Here is a 21,013-nt window from a genome sequence, read left to right as displayed (position 1 = left end):
TCCACCCCATGGTTCTTCAGTTTCCGGAGTAGACGTTCATGAGGCACCTTGTCAAAGGCTTTCTGGAAATCTAGGTATATGATGTCTATGGGGTCTCCTCTGTCCATTTGTTTGTTAATTCCTTCGAAGAAGTGCAGTAAGTTAGTCAGGCACGATCTTCCCCTGCAGAAACCATGTTGGCTGGTTTTCAGAAGTTCGTTTCTTTCAAAATGTTCATCGATGTTTTCTTTTATCAGTGCTTCCGCCATTTTCCCCGGAACCGAGGTCAGACTCACCGGTCTGTAGTTTCCCGGGTCCCCTCTTGATCCCTTTTTAAAGATGGGCGTAACGTTGGCTATCTTCCAATCCTCCGGAATCACACCTGTTTTCAGAGATAGGTTGCAAATTTCCTGCAGTAGTTCCGCTATTTCCTCCTTTAGTTCCTTCAGAACCCTTGGATGGATTCCATCCGGACCCGGCGATTTGTCAGTTTTTAGTTTTTCTATCTGCCTGCGCACCTCATCAAGGCTCACTTCCATGGATGTTAACTTTTGTGCTTGATTTCCCTTGAAGATTTGTTCAGGTTCCGGTTTGTTGGTTGTGTCTTCGCTTGTAAATATCGATGAAAAGAACATGTTAAGTCTTTCTGCGACCTCTTTCTCTTCCTTCACCGCTCCCTTCCGGTCTCCGTCGTCCAGTGGTCCCACCTCCTCCCTAGCCGGCTGTTTCCCTTTAATATATCTAAAGAACGGCTTGAAATTTCGTGCTTCCCTGGCTAGCCTCTCTTCATACTCTTTTTTGGCTTTTCGAACCACACGGTGACATTCTTTTTGATACTTTCTGTGATCTTTCCAGTTTCCCTCAGATTTGTCCTTCTTCCATTTTCTGAATGAGTTTTTCTTATTGCCTATCGCTTCCTTCACTATTTTAGTTATCCACGCCGGGTCTTTTGTTCGACTCTTGTTGCACCCTTTTCTGAATTTGGGGATATACAGATTTTGCGCCTCGCTTACTGTATTCTTGAAAAAGGACCAGGCATGTTCTACCGTATGCCATTTTTTGGAAGTGTTCCTAAGTTTCTTCTTTACCATTCCTCTCATTGATTCGTAGTTTCCCTTCCTGAAGTTAAAAGTTGTCGCTATGGTTCTCTTTCCTTTCAGTATTCCTATTTCCACCTTGAACTTGATCATATTATCATCGCTGTTTCCCAACGGTCCCACTACTTCCACTTCCTTTGCAGGTCCCCTTAGCCCATTTAGGATTAGATCCAGAGTGGCATTTCCTCTCGTCGGTTCTCTAACAAGCTGCTCCATGAAGCAATCTTGTACAGCCTCCAGAAAGTCTGCCTCCCTAGCGCATCTTGAGCTTCCAAGACTCCAGTCTATCCCAGGGTAGTTGAAGTCTCCCATAATAACTGTGTTACCGCTTTTGCATTCTCGCTTCATCTCGGCTTCCATTTCTTCATAGATTTCTCCGGTTTGTCCGGGTGGACGATAGTATAGACCTATCTTTATTTCAGGCCCTTTCCTTCCTGGTATTTTAACCCATAGCGATTCTAGCTTGTTGGCCGTCTCTGCTGTGTCCATTCTTGTTGATTGTATGCTTTCTTTTATGTATAGTGCTATTCCACCGCCTTTCTGTCCTAATCTGTCTTGGCGATAGAGTTTGTACCCCGGCAGTGTTGTATCCCATCTGCTTTCCTCATTCCACCATGTTTCGGAGATTCCAATGATGTCTATGTTCTCTGCAATGGCCATGGCTTCTAATTCTCCCATTTTGTTTCTTAGTCTCCTTGCATTAGTATATATGCAATTTAGCTCCTGGAATTTTGTTGCCTTCATTTCCTTTCCCTGTGCTTCGGTCATTAGATTCTTCTCTTTGGTTATGATCTTTCTAATCTCCTCTCCTTTGTTAGTCGACTCCTGTAATTTGTCCCTTGTTTCATCCCAGCCTTTTTTCTCCTTAGTATCTTCACAAGATACCTTTTTCCGAATCATCGACGCTTGGTCGACTGTCGGCTTTCCCCTTCTTGTTAGTTTAAAGCCTGTTCTATTCCTCTCTTGATGTTGTTTGCTAGAAGTCTAGTTCCCGCTGCGCTCAGGTGCAGTCCATCTCTCCTGTAGAGCTTGCTCTTGCCCCAGAACGTCGTCCAGTTCCTCACGAAGTGGAATCCTTCTTCCTCACACCATCTCCTCATCCATGCATTTATTGATTGTAGTTCCTCTTGCCTTTTCACATCTGCCCTCAGCACCGGTAGGATCTCTGAGAACGCTATCTTCTGGGTCCTCATCTTCAGCTTCCTTCCCAGAATCTTGAACTGTTCTATCAGTGTGTTTCTTCTATAGTCCCTCCTGCTGACATCGTTCGTCCCGATGTGGATCATTACTGTAGTCTCTTCCGTCTCCGCTCCTTCCAGGATCTTTCCAATTTTGTCCACGATGTCCTTGGCTCTCGCTCCCGGGAGGCAGGTCACCAGTCGGTCCTCTCTCCCTCCTGCTATGTGGCTGTCCACATGCCTCAGGATCGAGTCCCCCATTAGGATCGCTGACCTTCCCTTCTTCAATGTTCGCTTTGGTCTCAGGTCGATGTCCTCGGTATGCTTCTCTCTTTCTTCCTCTGGGCATCGACTGGTCAATTTCTCGCCTTCGTGCGTTTTTCCTCCGGCGGTGTCTTCTTTGTGGTCTTCTGTTTCTTGCTCTCCCTTCGATGTTGGTGTAACTTCTTCTTTCATCTGAAGTTCGTTCTCTTCCGCCCTCTTTCTGTATCCCTCCTCAATGAATTTCTCGAGTTCCCTGACTTCCTCCTCGATGTGCCTCTCGCTCATGAAGTCTTCAGTTGTCCTGATTGGGTCCTCCGTGGTGTAAAGTCCTTCTAGCTCCTGTATCTTGTCCTCTAGTCGCTTGACTTCCTTCTTCAAGCTTTCCAGCTCCTGACACCGACCGCATACATACGACTGTCTCCCCGAGGGGAGGTAGTCATACATATGACAGTCGGTGCAGAACACTGGAAAGCTCATCTTCTGGTTTCCCTCTGCTTCCATAGTCGTTCCTACTTTAATATAACACTTAAGACTACATGTTCCTTGTGTGCCTGCTTCCTTCTGCGCCTTCTTCTTGTGTGTGTTGCCTTCGCTCTACCTTACTATACTTTGTTTGTGCGTTTGTTCCTTGTGAGCCTGCTTCTTTCTGCACCTGCTTCTTGCCTTACTGCCTACTTCTTGTGTGTGCTGTGTTTGTTCTACCTTACCTTACTGTTGCTTGTGTGTGTTCTTCTTGCCTTACTGCCTACTTCTTGTGTGTGCTGTGTTTGTTCTACCTTACCTTACTGCTGCTTGTGTGTGTTCGTTCCTTCTGCGCCTGCTTCTTCTGTACCCTTCAGTCTTTCCCTGGTGCTCCTGGGTGTAGTAACTTGGCCCTTCTTGAGGCCCTTCGCAATGGCGCTCTCGCTAAGGCGAGCGCCTTTGCCGCGCGCCTTCGCCGGGCGCCGAACAGCTGGGCGCCGCTGGCTCCTCCCCTTTAAGGGAGGATGAATAAAGCATTTAATAAAATTGAAGAAATCGGTGTCAGATAGTCTGGTTATCTACCAGGTTCTCATCCCCGTCCCTTGATCCACGTTATATTATTCAAAGAGTGCCTCATCTTCAGTTTGTGTGCCAGCAGGCAGCTGTCTTTGTTATTGAGGAGTGCTGTTTAACCAACTGAAGGTGAAAATACAGCTCCTCCATCTCTAGATCAATCAGTTTCCTCTGTAGACTCTCTTACCCAGCTGATGTTTATGTTCGCCCTCCAGAATGGAAAACCTGTGCCATAACTCACTCTACTTTTGATGCTTTTTGTGAACTGCCAATGCTATTAAATGCCCCCGCATGGTTGCTTTTAAACCCACCCATAGATCCACCATTCAGTAGCAGGTATTCCATAAATAATAATAATAATAATTTATTTCTTATATACCGCCAAAGCCATAGTAGTTCGAGGCAGTTTACAATGAAGAAGGACTGGACAATCAGCGAAATGTTACATTGGTACAATCAGAGAAACTAGGTATCGGAGAAAATGGTACAATCAGAGAAAATTGGAGCAATCAGGGAAAATGGTACAATCAGCAAAAATGGTACAATCGGCGAAAGATGGAGCAATCAGGGAAAATGGTACAATCAGCGAAAACGGTACAATCGGCAAAAGATGGAGCAATTAGAGAAAGGTATAATCAGAGTGAAAAAGTACAGTAAAGAAGGTCAAGACAATCTGCATAAGGTTAAATCTAAGAATGTAGGTATAACAAAGGGGTACAGACAGTGGATATGGGCATTTAGGTAAAAACAGAGAGGGTACAATCAGCGGATGTAGATGCAGTTTAATGGGGTGCAGGACATGGTGAGATAAAAGGGGCCATGGGTAGGGCATAGAGGTATTAGGTTGTAAATCTGGTAAATAGATTAGTTTTTAGTAGTTTCCTGAAGTTTAGGTAGGATGCGGCGTGTGAGATGATGTGGGCCAGCCAGTTATTGAGCTGACCTGCTTGGAAGGCAAGTGTTCTATTTAGATATCTTTTGTAACGGCAGGCCTTTAGAGTAGGATAGCTAAGCAGGTGGGTTCTGCGTGTGTGTTTGGATGGGCAGTCTAGGATAAAATGGGGTACCAAGTAAAGGGGGGCCGAGCCAAGGATGGATTTTAAACAGAAACAGGCGAACTTGAATTGCACTCTTGCTTCCAAGGGTAGCCAGTGAAGTTTTTGGTAGTAGGGAGTTATGTGTTCCCATTTTTTTAGTCCGAAGATCAGTCGGATTGCTGTGTTTTGGATGATTCGCAATCTTTGAGTGGTTTTTTTGAAAGATCCCAGGTAGATGATATTGCAGAAATCAAATAGACTTAAGATGGAGGATTACACAAGTAAGCGAAATGAGGGGGCGTCAAAGTACTTTCTGATGGATCTTAACTTGCATAAAGTGGAGAAGCCTTTTCTGACCTGGAGGTGGGTGTGGGTTTCAAAGGTAAGGTTGCGGTTGAGAGTCACTCCTAGTATTTTTAAGGAGTTTGTTATGGGAAAGACTTGGCCATTCAGGGAGATTGAAGGGTCTTTGATTTTGTCGTTTGGACTCGCCAGGAAGAATTTGGTTTTATCTGAGTTGAGTTTCAGTTTGAAATCGGCCATCCAGAGTTCGATTTGCGTTAGGATTGTTGCTAGGTGATTGTTTATCTCGGGGGCTATGTTGGTTAGGGGAAGGATTAAGGTGATGACATCGGCGTAGATGTAGAATTTGATCTTCAAGCTTTGCAGTAGGTTACCTAGAGTGGCCAGGTAGATATTGAACAGCGTGGGGGATAGGGGGGAACCCTGCGGGACTCCGCAGGTGTTGGCCCAGCTGGCGGAATGGGAATTGTCACTGTAAACTTGGTAAGAGCGTTTACCTAGAAAACTCTGGAACTATTTTAACACGTTGCCTGAGAGACCGATAGATTCCAAACAGTCCAGGAGGTTGGCATGATCGACCAAGTCGAAGGCACTACTGAGATCAAATTGCAGGACTAGTGCGCTTGTGCCTTGATTGAACAGGTTGTGGAGGTAGTCTACCAGAGAGGCGATGACAGTTTCAGTACTGTGACCGGAGCGAAAGCCTGAACCACCCTAAACAGCCCCTCAATCTGACTCACCATGTGGAGATCATCTAACAAACTGTAATTGAGATGCCAGAAATGAACACCCTCTGGGTCTACATGTCCATGTAGGTCAACCTTTATTGGGGGCATGATCAAAGAAAGTGATAGACTCTATACCTGCATGTTCAATAGAGGAACCTGAGTTGGCCACTGTTAGAAACAGAAAACTGGGCTTGATGTATCTTCGGTCTGTTCCAGTATGGCAATTCTTATGTTCTTAAATAGCACCTTATCAACCAACACCAAGTCAATCCTCAAATAGCTATGATGTACATAGGAATAAAAGCCTGAGCATAGCTAAAGGAAATGCAGGTCACTAACCATGTGGAAATAGTTTATTTGGTTACAGGCACTCCTAATCTGTTAGAGTTGAAAGATGAACAGTTGAGGTGAAGGCCTGTGTGGCCTAGTCTTTTGTAAATAATAAGCCAAGGCACGTTTACAATTCAAGGTATGAAGAGCCCATTTCACCAGGATGAGAATGAGGCTGTGAAAAGAAAACAGGTAGCACAATGATTAAGGTGAAATTCTGTGACTAATTGTGGTAGGAATTTAGGATAAGTTCTGAGGACCACCTTATCATGATGAAATAGTGTATAAGGTGGGTTACAAACCACTGCTTGAAGTTCACTCACTCATCGAGCTGAGGTGACACAAATCAATAAGACCAAGTGAGATACTTAAGATGAGTAGTTGCAAGAGGTTCAAATGGAGGCTTCATCAGAATAGTGAGAACTACGTTCAGATCCCAAACTGGAGGCGGTTTGAGTAGAGGTTTTGAGTTCAAGAGACATTACGTTAGTGTCTTTTATCTGCCAATACCTTGCAGTTCTAGGTGGATCACCTCGATCTGGACATATCCAGTAAAATTACAAAGTAGATTATTAGATGAGTCTTTAGGATCCACGGATAGAGTGAAAAGGTCAGTTAGATCATTTGCTAGATTTGATGAATTTCCTGATCATCATGGTTTTTAATTCTTTCCTGAAGGTTTTGCAGTCTGGTATTGTGATCAGTAGGTTGGAGAGATGGTGGTCCAGTTTTGCTGTTTGGATTACAAGTAGGCCATCGTACATTTTCTTGCGTTGTATGCTTTTGATTGGGTGTATGTGTGGGGGAGTAAAGGGTAGTGCTGCCCGATTCAGGAAAAAAAATTTCGATTCGATTCAATTCAGCCTACTGAATTGGTTTCTCGATTCGATTTGATTCGATTTTCCTGCCCAATTGGGTGTTTTGTTTTTTTTTAAACATCCTGGTGGGTTTATTTTATAGCCTCTTCACTCCCTTTGCCTTCTCCTAACCACACTGGCGCTGTGGGGTAAACAAAATAAACAAAAAACACTTTTCCTCTCTCTCTTAAATCCTAGCCCACGGTTTTGGTCTAACACCAGCTCTGGCAGGATACACGTTTCAAATCTGACATATTGTAATTACAAAATGGAAAATAAAATTAGTTTTTCTACCTTTTGTTGTCTGGTCATTATTCAAATCTTGTTGGTCCCAGGCTCTGGTTGTCTTCTGATAACTTGCGTGCCAGGGTCTCCTTCTTTCTTCTTTCTTTGTTCTAACCATCCATCTGCCATCTCTGTCCTCCCCCTTCTGTTTCCCTTCCCTGCCCCGGAGGTCTGACATCTTTCTTTTTTTTCGTCTCCATCCACAGATCCACCTTTTCTTAACTACCCTTTCATCTAGCATCTCTCCCTCCTTCCCCACCACCCCAGGGTCCACCATCTCTCCCTTTCTTTTCCCAACTACCCTCCTATCCAGTATCTCTATCCCCCCTCCACACCATCCCTCGTGTCCAACTTCTCTCCCTTTCTGTTCCTTCCCTCCCTAAATCCCATTATCCATCATCTCTCTCCCTCTCCTCTATTTTTAGACCCATTATTTCTTCCCCCCCAAAGTCCGGCATATGCACATCTCTTTGAACCCCCTTCCTTCCCTCTGTGTACTTATACACCAGGGCCCCCCTCCCCTGAAGGTCTGTCCTCCCTGAAGGCCTGCACCTCCCTCCTGAAGGCCTCTGCCACCATCCCTGGCCTGTCTCTCCTTTGAAGGCCTGTCCCCCCCCTTAAAGGCCTGTTCCCCCCTTGTAGGCCTGCACCCCCACAAGGCCTGTTCCACCCCCTGAAGGACTACCCCCCTCCGAAGAACTGCCCCCGAAGGCCTGCCTGTCCCTCTTGAAGGCCTATGCCACCATCCCTGGCCTGTCCCCCCTTTGAAGGCCTGTCCCTCCCCTTAAAGGCCTGTTCCCCCCTTGAAGGCCTTCGACCCCACAAGACCTGTCCCACCCCCTGAAGGACTTCCCCCCCTGAAAGACTGCGAACCCACCTCCCCCCGGGAAGGCCTCCGTGTTCCCCCTGGCCTCCCTTAACCATTTACCTTATAGCTTCAGCCTGCAGCCGAAGATCACGGTTACAGCGTCTTTGCAGTGATTTGAGCTGTTTCCTCTGCTGCGGTCCCGCCCCTCCTCTGATATCAGAGGCAGGATTGTGGCGGAGGAAACAGCTTAAAGCACTGGAAAGATGCTGTAAGCGCGATCTTCGGCTGCAGGCTAAAGCTATAAGGTAAACAGTTCAGGGAGGCCAGGGGGAACACGGAGGCCTTCCCGGGGGTGTGTGCAGCCTTTCGGGAGGGGGGCAGTCCTTCGGGGAAGCCTGGAGGGAAGCCGGACAGCAGCACTTCCCAACTGACCCTCCCTCCTCACCCTTTAAAACAGGTGTGTCAGCAGCCAGCCAGCAAGTGCAGCGCTGCCACTCCTGCTTTGGGGGGTGAGGGGAGAGGGTCCGAATCGGGAAGCCAATTTTTTTTTTTAACATTTAAATCGATTTGAATCGATTCACCCAAAGTGAATTGGTGAACCGATTCAAATCGTGAATCGGGCAGCACTAGTAAAGGGTGCCTGTGTTCTCCTAGGTCTGGATGTGTTGTTCCGGGTCATGTGATCATTCAAGTAGGTTGGTCCATCTCCATTTATGGCTTTGAATAGTGTGCAGTACAATTTGAAAAGTATATATGCATGTACTGGGAGCCAATGTGTATCTAGGTATGTGGCGGTAATGTGGTTGAATTTTTTTCATAAACTTGGAAATCAGCGGATGAGTAGTTAGAGGTTTATTATTGAAAGGGCATGGTATGCGTTAATAACACTGAGTGAATTCTGATAAGTGGTTTTAAGCCCAGAGTTGGAGAGGTACAGAAGGAATGGAGGATGTTGTAAGATCCAAGTGATGGAGATTACACCATGTGGTAAAAACGTGTCCACTTGAACTGATAGCATTGCTGAGTAGAAAGTTTTCTGGAAGCAGCTATAATGGCTTCAACTGGGGCAGAAAAATAAAAGTCTTTTGAGCTCAACTTGAGAGGTACCAAGCTGTTAGGTGTAGATACTGCAGTCTGGGATGTAAAAGAGAACCTTGACTCTGAGTGAGCAGAAATGGAAAGATCTGTAATGGAATTGGATCTTTAACACTCGGCTGAAGCAGTAGGGAGAACCAAGGTTTCTGGGCCACTGAGGAGCTACAAAAATCATGGTGACTGGTTTTCACTTGAGTTTAAATAACGTCTTTAGAACAAGAGGGATTGGCGGAAATACATACAGGAACTTGTGTAACCAATCCAGAAGAAAAGCTGCTGTTTCCAGGCAATATATGGGGAGAACTGTCTGGAACAGAACTGAGGTAACTTGTGATTATGGAGAAATGCAAACAGGTCTATCTGAGAAGTTCCCTGTATTGAGAAGATATGGTGTAAGACCTTGGCATTGAGAATGCAATCATGTGGTGAAGAAATCTGATAAGCCTATCATCTAGAGCAGGAGCATCCAACCTTTTGGCTTCCCTGGGCCGCATTGACCGAAAAAAATGTTTCTGGGGCCGCACGTAAACGCTGCAACAAGACAGAGGAGGGAGTCGGCAAGACGGTAAACACCCGGGGCAGAAGAATAAAACACTGCATCGCCCTCGACCGGGGCCGCACAAAATACTTCACAGGGCCGCATGCAGCCCTTGGGCCACAGGTTGGACACCTCTGATCTAGAGCACTCTGCTTCTCTTGCACGTATACTGTGTTGACGACACTATTTCGTGAAATTGCCTATTTCTAGATGTAACCACCAGTGTAGAGATTGACGTAGAGGTGAGAGACTTTTTTTTCCCATGAAAGTTTATTAAGATTTGGAAAAATACAAGAGAATATAAAACTGAAACATCAATGAGGTTCACAGTACATCAGTGCATGAATCAATATAAAACATAGAGTTACAATATGTGTTTGCAATCAGTTTTACATTACTATAAATATGAGGTGAGAGACTTTTATCCAGTGGGATAGTGGATATCTAGCCGGAGACCATTGAGACGCTAGATTCCATTGAGCTGGTCTAAGGTGGAGATGGGTGAAGGGGGTCACATGAACTGTGGATGATAGGTGTCCCAAATAACACCTGTCTTGCTGAAAAAAAATTTTTTTGTTAAGAGTAGACATATGATTGCCGAATTGAAATCATTTTGTCTTTTCTCTGCTGTGGCAAGTAAGTGCATAAGAGAGTGGTGTTGATTACCGCTTCTATGAATTCTAAGATATGAGATGGTTGGAGATGAGAGTTTTAGTAATTACTTCGAATCCCAGAAGTTCCAGAAGAGTTATGGTCACCTGCATAGCTGACTGGACTGGATGAGGCGATGCAGCTTTGATTAACTAGTTGTCTAGATAAGGAAGTACTTGGAATCCATGAGCAGGAAGAATTGCCACAACCATATCTAGGCATTTTGTAAATACTGTGGGAGAGGAAGCTAGGCCAAAGGGTAGCACCTTGCTTGAAGATGGTGATGTCCAAGGCAAATGCGAAGGAACTTTCAGTGGGCTGGAGGACAGGGATTTGTGTATACACCTCTTTGAAGTCTAGAGAGCACAGTCACTCATCTTTGTATAGAAGTGGGCATAAAGTCTCTAATTTGTTGAGAGCTTGGAGGTCGAGAATCAGATGAAAGACCTCCTGTCTTCCTTGAGAATAGGAAGTAACCCCTGGTTTTTCTGGCAAGGGGTTACTGGCTCTACAACGTTGAGTTTTAGAAGAGCCTTGATTTTGTGAAGAAAGGAAGTCTGTTGAGAATTGAAAGAAGACTCTCTTGGAGGGTTGTTTGAAGGAACAGAGGCATGTCCAAAAGATTATGACCATGAGTGGCACTGGAAAGTGTGTGAAGAACCTGGTGGATCAAGCCAAGAACTTGGATGATCCTGCTTTTTGAGAATAGGATTGACTCTTAGATGGTAGATATATTCTGCTGGTGACAAGCGTTTGTGGAATCTCCTCCACTTTGTCACCAAATAATTATTTTCCTGAACACAGAATATGTGCTAGATGATCCTGGACATTGATATGAAGGTCAGAGACATGGAGCCAGGAGATAGATTCAGATGGAGTCTGAAGAATATGGCCGCTGAGAACTCAAGCTCTAGGAAAGTGCATATTGAGGACTGTAACCAATGGCTAACCCCAAGCAACATCCTGTAGAGCTGCAGTGAGTTTCGCAGCAGAAGAGGTGATCCAATTGAAAAGGCTCCTCATCCATTTAAGAAAATAGTGGATTTCTCTGGAAAAGCTCCTATTATGAAGGTTAGAGCTAGATGTAGTAGAACTGTGATGAAACTAGAGCTAAAAGCGAGTGTGTGCAGTGGAGAACAAATTGTATATGAAATGCAGTGGGATAGGTGTGTGGATTCCAGAGGTAGGTCAATAAGGTACCGACGCTTTGATCTAGACACTGAAAATCCCTACTTATAGAGTACCAGTGATACACATGGCCGGGGTATAACAAATGCAGTTGACAGATGGCATGCATCATCTTACTTGATGCTGAAGATATCTTGCATATGTTGAAGCAGTACAGTAGATGCAAGTTGTGGATAGAAAACTTGCCATGCCCAGCAATATAAAGTCCATCAATCCACAACGGCATATAATAAACTTCAAAGTGCCTACTTTCTAATCAATCTTTTTTTCTTCAGATAATACATTTCTAAGTACCTCTGTGGTCTTCAGTTCCAGCCAACTACCAGCCAAATTATTTGAAGGCTTGTTTCTCTTTCTGGCTTTTATTCATCATCAGACCTTAGTTTTTTTAAGTGCTTGTGCTCTATATTCTATGTTTTGTGCAAATCAATAAGCTTTTCTTATACAACTTTAAAACTTATATTATATTAAAGTTGTATAAGAAAAGCTTATTGATTTGCACAAAACATAGAATATAGAGCACAAGCACTTAAAAAAAACTAAGGTCTGATGATGAATAAAAGCCAGAAAGAGAAACAAGCCTTCAAATAATTTAGCTGGTGGTTGGCTGGAACTGAAGACCACAGAGGTACTTAGAAATGTATTATCTGAAGAAAAAAAAGATTGATTAGAAAGTAGGCACTTTGAAGTTTATTATATGCTGTTGTGGATTGATGGTGTATATTACCTAGACCAGTGATTCCCAACCCTGTCCTGGAGGAACACCAGGCCAATTGGGTTTTCAGGCTAGCCCTAATGAATATGCATGAGAGAGATTTGCATATGATGGAAGTGATAGGCATGCAAATTTGCTTCATGCATATTCATTAGGGCTAGCCTGAAAACCCAATTGGCCTGGTGTTCCTCCAGGACAGGGTTGGGAACCACTGACCTAGACAACGTCATAAACAACATTGGGCTATTTTTAATACATCAGTTCAGCAATATATAGTAACACAGTAAATGATGGCAGATAAAGACCTGAATGGTCCAACCAGTCTGCCCTGTAATCACATGCATTACAATTTCATGATTAAATTAAAATATCTTTTTTCTTTGTTATTTCTGAGACATAGACCTTAGAAGTCTACCCGGTACTGTCCTTGGGTTCCAACTACTGGAGTTGCCATTGAAGATCACTCCAGCCTATCCAAACCATCTCCTTTGTGGGATTCGGCCAGTGAAAGTTTGCCCATTCATATTCTAATTAGATATCCTCTGTGTTCATCCCATGCTAGAGATTTAACGTTACGATGCCCATGGCTTTGTGCAGAAGGACTGTGATAAGCAAATGGGTGCTACATTGATGCAAATAAATAAAGATGCATTGAGAGGGGGAAAGGCTGTCATTCAGAGCACATGGCTCTATAGGCAGAAGAGAGTTGGCTTCCCTCCTGCCAATTTGTCATCAAAAGGTACAGGGGTATTGGGGGATTTTGGAGGGTCCAGGGATGTCAGGGGGATGTTGGTGGGAGAGGTGTAGTACTCAGCAGCTTTTTTATTTGGTTAGTTTGGAGGTGTACTACAGGGGATGTGTGCCTGTGAAGCAGGGAGGGAGAGAAGAATCTCCCTGCTAGTTCAGCTGTTCCTGGCAGGGGGAATCCCCATCAGCTGAGCTGGCAGGAATCCCTGAAATCAGCTCAGCTGATGAGGATTCCCCTGAAGTCATCAGACAAGGTAGTTGGGTACATTTGCAAAACAAAACTTGCTTTTGTGTGTTTTTCATGTGGACTTTTTTGAAAATGGCTAAAAGAGAGATGTACTAAGGACCAAAACGTCTACATGTCATTTTCAAAAATAAAAGATAGACATCTGGCTGTTTTGAAAATGGACATTTTCTCTGCTGGATGTTTTTTTTACAAAACGTCAAAATTAGACTTAGACGTCCTATCAAAAATGCCCCTCTCTGTCTCACTAATATAACTGTTGCCATTATCCAGATCGTTCCCTTAACCACTAATGAATATTCTCACCAAGGTGCTATCCAAATCATGCTAGGCAGTAGTGCACTATGGGCAGGATGATGGGAGCAGTTCTTCCTGGGTGCAAACAATAAGGGGATGCATTCTCTATAGAGAATTTAAAAATAACAGATGACTAAAACTCGGCCTGACTTTTATTATCGATATGTATCAGCAATTATAAACAATATTATTAATTTCATTTCATGATTTTTACTGATAATAATTTTGTTGTATAGAGGAGTATTAAATATGCTAGGTATGCCATTGATGCCAAGTTGGTGCATTGGCAGAGTCAATAGTCACTTTGAAAGTGGTAATATTTACACCACCAGGATAAAGTTGGGACAGAAGAACTCCTCATGGGATTTTCAAAGTATTTAAAACTCAAGAGACCCTTATGTTGTTAAGAGATTTGTATCCCATCCTATCCTCATAAAAAAGGTTATAAATTACACACGCTTGTATCCATGCAAACTTAGGCAGGGCATTTGCACCTGCTTCAGAGAAAGTGTAAATGCTTACACCAGCTTTGTGATAGGGTACTTCCATAAATGTACATAGATTTTTAAACAACTGCTTCTATTTGTCTTCCCTGCTTAGGCAGCCTTTGATAAAATTATTTTCACCGAGGGTCTGTGAACTTTTCAAAGGGATACTTCCAGCAGAATTTGCTTTGAAAATGCCAAGGAGTGCAGGGCTACTGGAAAGTTTAAACACACATACTTGACAAGTATTTTAAAATGAAATCCCCACGCTTGCCTTATTGAGCCTGCCCTAGCCTCATCCTCCTCCTAAATGCCATTCAGTGTCCATTTTTCCCCATAAGAATCCAGGACCATTTCTAGAGAGTTTTATTTTCTTTGGGACAATACCCATGTATGAGATCTGTTCAACAAGTTCCAAAACTGATTTTATAAAAATCTTCTTTTTTTTTTTTTTTAATTTCTTTATTCATTTTAAAGCCATAAGTAAGTGCAAAATAAAATACAATCATATAATTCTATAAAAACACTTAAATACATTTACATTTATAATCTATGACAAAAAGAATATCACCCCCCCATAATTATATATAAGAACTACACTCAAATTGAGAATTGAAAAATACATTCCAACCCTCCCTCCCACCCACCCACCCTGGATGTGTGAAAAATTTTGTCAATGGCTCCCAAATCTTCAGAAACTTCTTATAATATCCCTGATGTTTGGCCATATTACGTTCCATCTTAAAAACATGACAGAGAGACTCCCACCAAAAGGAATAGTTCAGTCTATCCCAGTTTTTCCAATTCCTTAGAATAAGCTGTATGGCAACCCCTGTCATAATAAAGAGAAGTTTATTATTGTGAGATGATATTTGGCTTTTAGTTCTTATCATAGTGCCAAATAGCAGTGTCATATGTTAAGTGCCAATGGATTTTCCATTACTTTGTTTACCTGATCCCAAATGGATCTCCAAAATTGAAGTATCAAGGGAAAATAAAATAATAAATGATCTTCGTGGCATTTGGAGCATTGAGATAAAGCATCAGATTACTGCGTCTCAATGGCCACAAATTTGGACTTGGAGGATAAGATGTACGGTATCTGCATCTATGAGACAAACGTGGGTTTTTTTGTTACATAGAGCAGTTTGGACTCCAGTTCAGTTGCAGAAATTAGATAGTTCCAAGTCTAATAGGTGTTGGCACTGTCATCTCGAACCTGGGATATTAGATTTTATAAAAATCTATTAACCTTACAACTTATTCCATCGGGTCCCCTTCAAAGTACTCCCCTTCACTACATATATACTTTTCCCAACATCATTTCCACTTCTGGAAACAGTCCTTAAACGCAATTTCTAGAATTGCCTACAGTTGCTTCGTTGAATTTTGCTTTATGTCTTCAATGGTGTTGAATCGCTTTCCTTTCAGTATGGATTTAAGTTTAGGAAACAAGAAGTCAGCAGGGGCCAAGTCAGGCGAGTAAGGTGGCTTGGGAAGAACTATCATCACATTTTTTGCACAAAATTCATGAATTTTGATGGCGGCATGTACGGGCGCATTGTCGTGATGCAAGAACCATGACTGCTCCCTCTGTTAGAATGTTGTGGCCTGAACCAATAGAGATGTTGCATTCCTCTGCCAATTCTCTAACAGTTAATTGCCGATTAGCTCGCACAAGAACCTTCACTTGATCAACATGATCCTAATCAGTTGATGCTGATTGTCTTCCAGTTCGCGAATAGTCTTCCACTAATTCAAGACCACTTTTGAAGCGTGAATACCATTCAAAACACTTTCCATGACTCATGACTTGTTCCCCATAAGCCGCTTTCAAGATTTCATAAGTTTCTGTAGCAGTCATAGCAAATTTAAACAGAACTTCACGCTGTAATACTGCTCATTGAGGTTGCACATGATGAAACATAGCCAATCATGAAAACACACTTTCATAAAAACTGCTGTAGCTCGGAGATGAAAACAGATCAGCAAAAAGGTTTCTTGTGAGGTTTCAAGCTACTTGACACCACTCTGTGTTTCAAAAGAACTTCCCATCGATGCACAATTCAAACTGTCCTGGAACTATTTGAACAGACCTTGTATACCCACAAAAATTTGCTTTGGTAAAAAAGGCTACAGCTCTAGCTATTACTACAACACTGGCAACCTGCTGCTGAAACCAGTTTGTACTGAGGGGTGGTGGTAAATTTGAGTGTTGCTGCCAGGATAGTACAGATCAATATATGAAAATAAGCACAGAAAGTTCCCTGTAGAAAGCAATGATTTAACAATGAAAACAATGAAGGCTGTATAAATTGGGGAGTGGGAGGGGAGGAAAAAGGGATGAGAAATAAATATTTTGTTGGAGAAAGTTAGGTTTTCCTATGGACCACTTTAAGTATGTCCATTAAAAATATGAGTGGATGCTTTCATGGAGCCAAACTAACCACATTATTTTAAATTCTTGTCTCCAGGAGAGCTGATTACTGGCTGTAAGTGCTGAACAAAAATCAAGAGGGCCATTGGTTTGACAGTCCTGCGGGTCATTTGTTGGAAACTAGAAGATCGGTTCTGTGACCATATATGAACTTTTCTTGTCAGAGCTAGTGTGATGGACTATTTAGAGTATGCAAATTCTTGCTGTTTGAGTTCTGCACATGAAGATGGTCAAAAGGTCCCAAAATGACACTCTGCTTACACTACAGCTTTTACTTTCAAGGAGGACAGATTTTTGCAGGATTCCATCACTCCTAGGAACCCAGAGACATAATTACTGCTGTTCTGTGGAAATGTCACATTTCATGAACTCATCAAGAGCAGTAAAACGGGTATGATATTTCCAAATAAAACAATTTGGTATAGGGCAAAGACACCCTTGCTCTAATTCTCAATAGTATATAATTTTTTTAAACTGCTCTTCTTTTATTTGGGAGATGTTCATTTATAAATATCAAACAGGAGGATTGTAAATGATGAGTTGTCTAAATGTTTTGTTGAAAAACTTACCTCCTGGATTATGTTCTGAAGATATTTACGTGGTGATTAAATAATGTACAACAGTGGGGACGGGGGGGGGGGGGGGGACGGGGGGGGCGGGTGTCACATGAAAATCTTTTTGGATACAGCAAAAGCTATGTGCCTCAAGCTGTTGAAAGGGGTTTAAAAGTGATTCTAGCAATATTAATAGATGTTGCTTCATTTTTCTACATATGTAGGGGAAAATGACAGAGTGGAAGAGTAGCAGAATGGTTAGAACCCTGGACTTATAAGTCCTGCTCCTGGTTCTTATAATCATATGCAAGTCACTTAACCCTCCAATGCTTCAGGTGCAAACATACTGTAAGTCCTCTGGGGACAGGGAAATATCTAGTGTACCTGAATGTAACTCATCTTGAAATACTACTGAGATAAAGTTATAAGATTATTTATTTGGGTTTAGACACCTAAGCTGTCAAGGCACATATGTTGAACATATTTTATAAAGGTAATATGTAACCTATGTGCTGTTATACAACTGCCTCCCTAAAAGCTGCTGCTCAGAGGCAGGAGTAGCTCTGTACATATATGTGCTAGTAAAAATATTCCCCACCCCCACTTCACCTCATCTTTACTGCTGGGAAAGCCTAAAAGTATATAACAAAATTCTGTGTTGACTTTTAACAAGCATATACATTGGGCAATTTTAGCAGTTTATTGTTGCATGGAAAATGCTGTTCTACACGAAAAAAGTATGTTACAAAATTAACCCCTAAAACACAGCTCCTGGTTAATTTTAAAACCAGTTTTCAAAAGACATTGAATAAAAGAAATGAACCAAGACTGCATTACTGTTTGCAGATTGCATTATTCAGTACAGTACAATACAATATGAATCTGAATTGTCATACAATGTGACCAATATGCAAAAGTCCATATATGCCCTGGGAACACAGAAGTCATAATGATATCATTGGTGCTAGTTATAGGACCTATAAAGTCTATTCTCTAAAGCAAAGTTGATATTTACTTTTCTTTGTGGAATACCAACAAGCAGCTGAAAACATGCTCATATGTAAGGCTGATCACTTATACCAGTCCTAGAGCTGGTATAAATCTCTGTGCCTAAATGTATGCTAGACTGCATTTAAATCATACCATTCTATAATTTGCATACATACCTGAGTGCTCCACCCATATTCTGCCCAAATTCCGTCCATGCACATACCCGCCGGCAAAGTCTATGCCATCAAATCATGGTGCATACTTTAATATTCTGTGAGCAATCTTTTACATGCCTTCTTGCTGCCTTCAACTAAGCAGATCCTGCCCCCATATGATTTACATGGGGTGGTAAAAGTTATACAAGGAGCAGTGAAATTCAGCCACTTTCCCAATAACTTTTATGGGAACTGCACAAATAGATGTAACTTTATACAGAGAAGTTACATTTGATGTGTACTATGGGGTTCATAATCGAAAGTTAAACACATCTAAAAACCCACCCAAGTTGGCACATGGATGATCTATAAGACAGGTTGTCCAAGTACCAATAATCGAAATGGATTTTAGACATATCCAGGAACTTTTAGGTCTATGAATCCCGTTATGTGCCCAGAGCTGAAAGGGGCATTTTTGGAGAAGTGGTTAGGGCAGGATGTGAGCCGACCTAGACTTTGACACCCCTGGTCTAGGCAGTCTTGTGAAGTATTCGATTATCCCTGCAGGACGACTAAGTCCCTCTTCGAGGGCTGCAATCCAGATAACCACTGCAGGAACAAAGTAAAGACCCCCCCCCCCACACTCCCCCCGTGTTCATTGACCCCGTTGTACCCCCACAAAGTTCAGAATAAAACCATACATACCTGCCTCTGGAACATCAGCACCTGGCATAAGAAAGCCTAGTAGAGCTGCACAGAGGTGGCTTAAATAGTCAGTGGGGGGGGGGGGGGGGGGAGCTAGTGAACTATAAAGAGGACCCAGACCTATAAGCCACTCTAACCACTACATTCACGGTGAAAAATGTGAGCCCACTGTACTGCCATATAGGTACCACCTGCAGCCATAAAGGCTATTGGGGTTGTAGACAGGTGGGTATAGTGGGTTTTGAGGGGCTCACCATGACCTATAAGGGAGTACTGGTGAGATGTTTATGTGGCACCCTTTTTGTAAAGTTCAAAGCAGTGCCCTGTAAGGTGCCCTAGTGCTCTGTTGCCATGTCTGGGTGGCCAGTCCATCACCATGCTGGCCCCTCCCACATCCAAATGATCTTGTTATGGACATCTCAGACTTGGATAAATTTTTGGTTAAGAATGTGATATAGATGCAGTGGTGGTCTGGATGATCAAACACCTGGATGTACAGACAGCCAATTTTTAAAAAATATATATTTTGGATGTACTTTTCAAGAATGGACATTTTGTCACTACTGACTTTGGGTGACTAGCACCCTACGTCCAAATCAGACTTAGATGTTTCTTTTGATTATGCCCCTCCACATATTCAACCAGGCCACTTATATGTACAGTATAAGCCTGTTTGTACATTTAACTTTGGACTGAAAACCTATCTATTTAAAGTCATATGGTCGATTGTTGGTGTTTGACTGAATACCTATCTTATTACTTTCAAAAATAGATTTGGATAGCCTTAGTTTGAACACATTTAGTGGCAAGTAGTGAATTTAAGACAGCTAATCTTGTCAGAATTGCCTAAGCTCAAAGGTAATGTGGACTGCACAGTAGTGCTACTTTTGTCTGACCCATGAAGGCTATTTAGAATTTTAAAAATTACTATGTAATGTGGGGGGTAATTTTCATTCTGTTACATCCACTCCAAACTTTGTACAGTAGGAGTTCAATCTATCCCCACAAACTGGGACTTGAGAAATCCATACATTTTCTTCATCTGCTCCTCCCACATGGCTGAGGAACATAGAGCCCCCTGCAGGTTTCATTTCTGCAAGCAAACATGCAGAAGTCTTGCTGCTCTGCTCTGCTCTTTTTTTCTTTTTTGCAGTAGCTTGGATGCCATGAGACCCCCTTTGGAGCAGTTCACTGCCTGGGAAAGGAAGCAGTTTCTGCTGAACCAGACTGCAGCTTCACAGGGCAAGGTTCATGTGGACCTGTGGCTATAGCCTGTTGTGTGCCACCTTTCGTGCTCTATGATTGTCCCCCTGGGAGCTAGCCTTCTGACCTTGTCAGAGGCTTAAGGCTGTTTGCATACCTTTGGGGTTACGGGGTGCAGGCAGCATTTTCTCGCCCCCGGCTGCATGGAGAGGTTCCCAGGGACTGGAGGTTTCGGTCAGGGTCCATCCCGACTAGCAGCCCAAAGATCTTAGACCATCTGGAGCACTTCTGAGGCAGAAATTATTTTCACTTCAGCTGTAAAGAGCCTACAGGCATGGCACTTCCGAGACTATGAGTATACCTCCATTATAGCCTATGGGAGAATTGTGGTGGCATTTTTGACAGTTTCTGGGGGTAGAATTCAGGTCTCCCACTTCCAAAACCCCTATTTTAAAATATTTTAAAAATCATTTCTATGGGTTTTTGGCACATTTACTGGCAGTGGCTATCTTGGATTTTATCAAACTTTTTTTGCAGTTTCTTTTCTGCCTCAAAACTCAATTTTGCATAAAACCGGTAGGGATGGACTCCTCAGCTCCTAATCTATTGAATTCATGAGGATTGTGCCAGTCTGCCAGTGAAGTGTTTTTGTACCACATGCTGTGGTGCGCAAGGGGATGAGGCAGGAGCTTCAAGCCTCTACGGCTGGGGAGCCAAAGTGGGTCCAGAAAATATCCCACCCAGAGTCTGTTTTTAGCGGAGGTATAAAACGCAAGCACCCCAAGTCCTCAGCAGGGGTCTATCGGGACACTGCCTCTGCCCAGGTGTGGCTTTTCCCTGGACTTTATCCAGCTCAGGTGGAATGCTTATCTTATGGACCTGCCTCACATGGCGCAGCTGGAGGTGTGGGCCGCACGCTTCCAAACCAGTGCCTTCTTTAGTGGGCCCTTATCCGGGTGAGGACCCCTCCATACATAGGCTCTTTCAGTCAACATCCGCCCACCAGGATTGCAGGGTGGACATGGTTTTAAAGATACTTTTTGAGATGGATTCTTTGGGCATCAAGGTGGCAACAGCGACCTTGTTTGCAGCACGTACCAGTCACACA

The 21,013-nt window shown here is 43.0% G+C and overlaps 1 protein-coding gene across 14 annotated transcripts in view; it reads left to right on the top strand.

Annotated features, from left to right (window-relative positions):
* The window catches only part of RASGRP3 (RAS guanyl releasing protein 3), a 299,643-nt gene extending 282,724 nt beyond the window's left edge, over nucleotides 1-16,919 (top strand). For all 14 annotated transcript variants that reach the window (XM_033938594.1, XM_033938597.1, XM_033938599.1 and 11 more), the window contains one exon: nucleotides 16,336-16,919. In XM_033938594.1, coding sequence (XP_033794485.1) covers nucleotides 16,336-16,344 — 9 coding nt within the window. In that variant the 3' untranslated portion in view covers nucleotides 16,345-16,919. The remainder of the gene's footprint in view (nucleotides 1-16,335) is intronic.
* Nucleotides 16,920-21,013: the final 4,094 nt, after the last annotated feature.

Source organism: Geotrypetes seraphini, chromosome 3, assembly GCF_902459505.1.
Source record: "Geotrypetes seraphini chromosome 3, aGeoSer1.1, whole genome shotgun sequence".
Taxonomy (NCBI): Eukaryota; Metazoa; Chordata; class Amphibia; order Gymnophiona; family Dermophiidae; genus Geotrypetes; species Geotrypetes seraphini.
The sequence above is the reverse complement of the archived record's forward strand: the minus strand, read 5'-3'. Positions and strand labels throughout refer to the sequence as shown.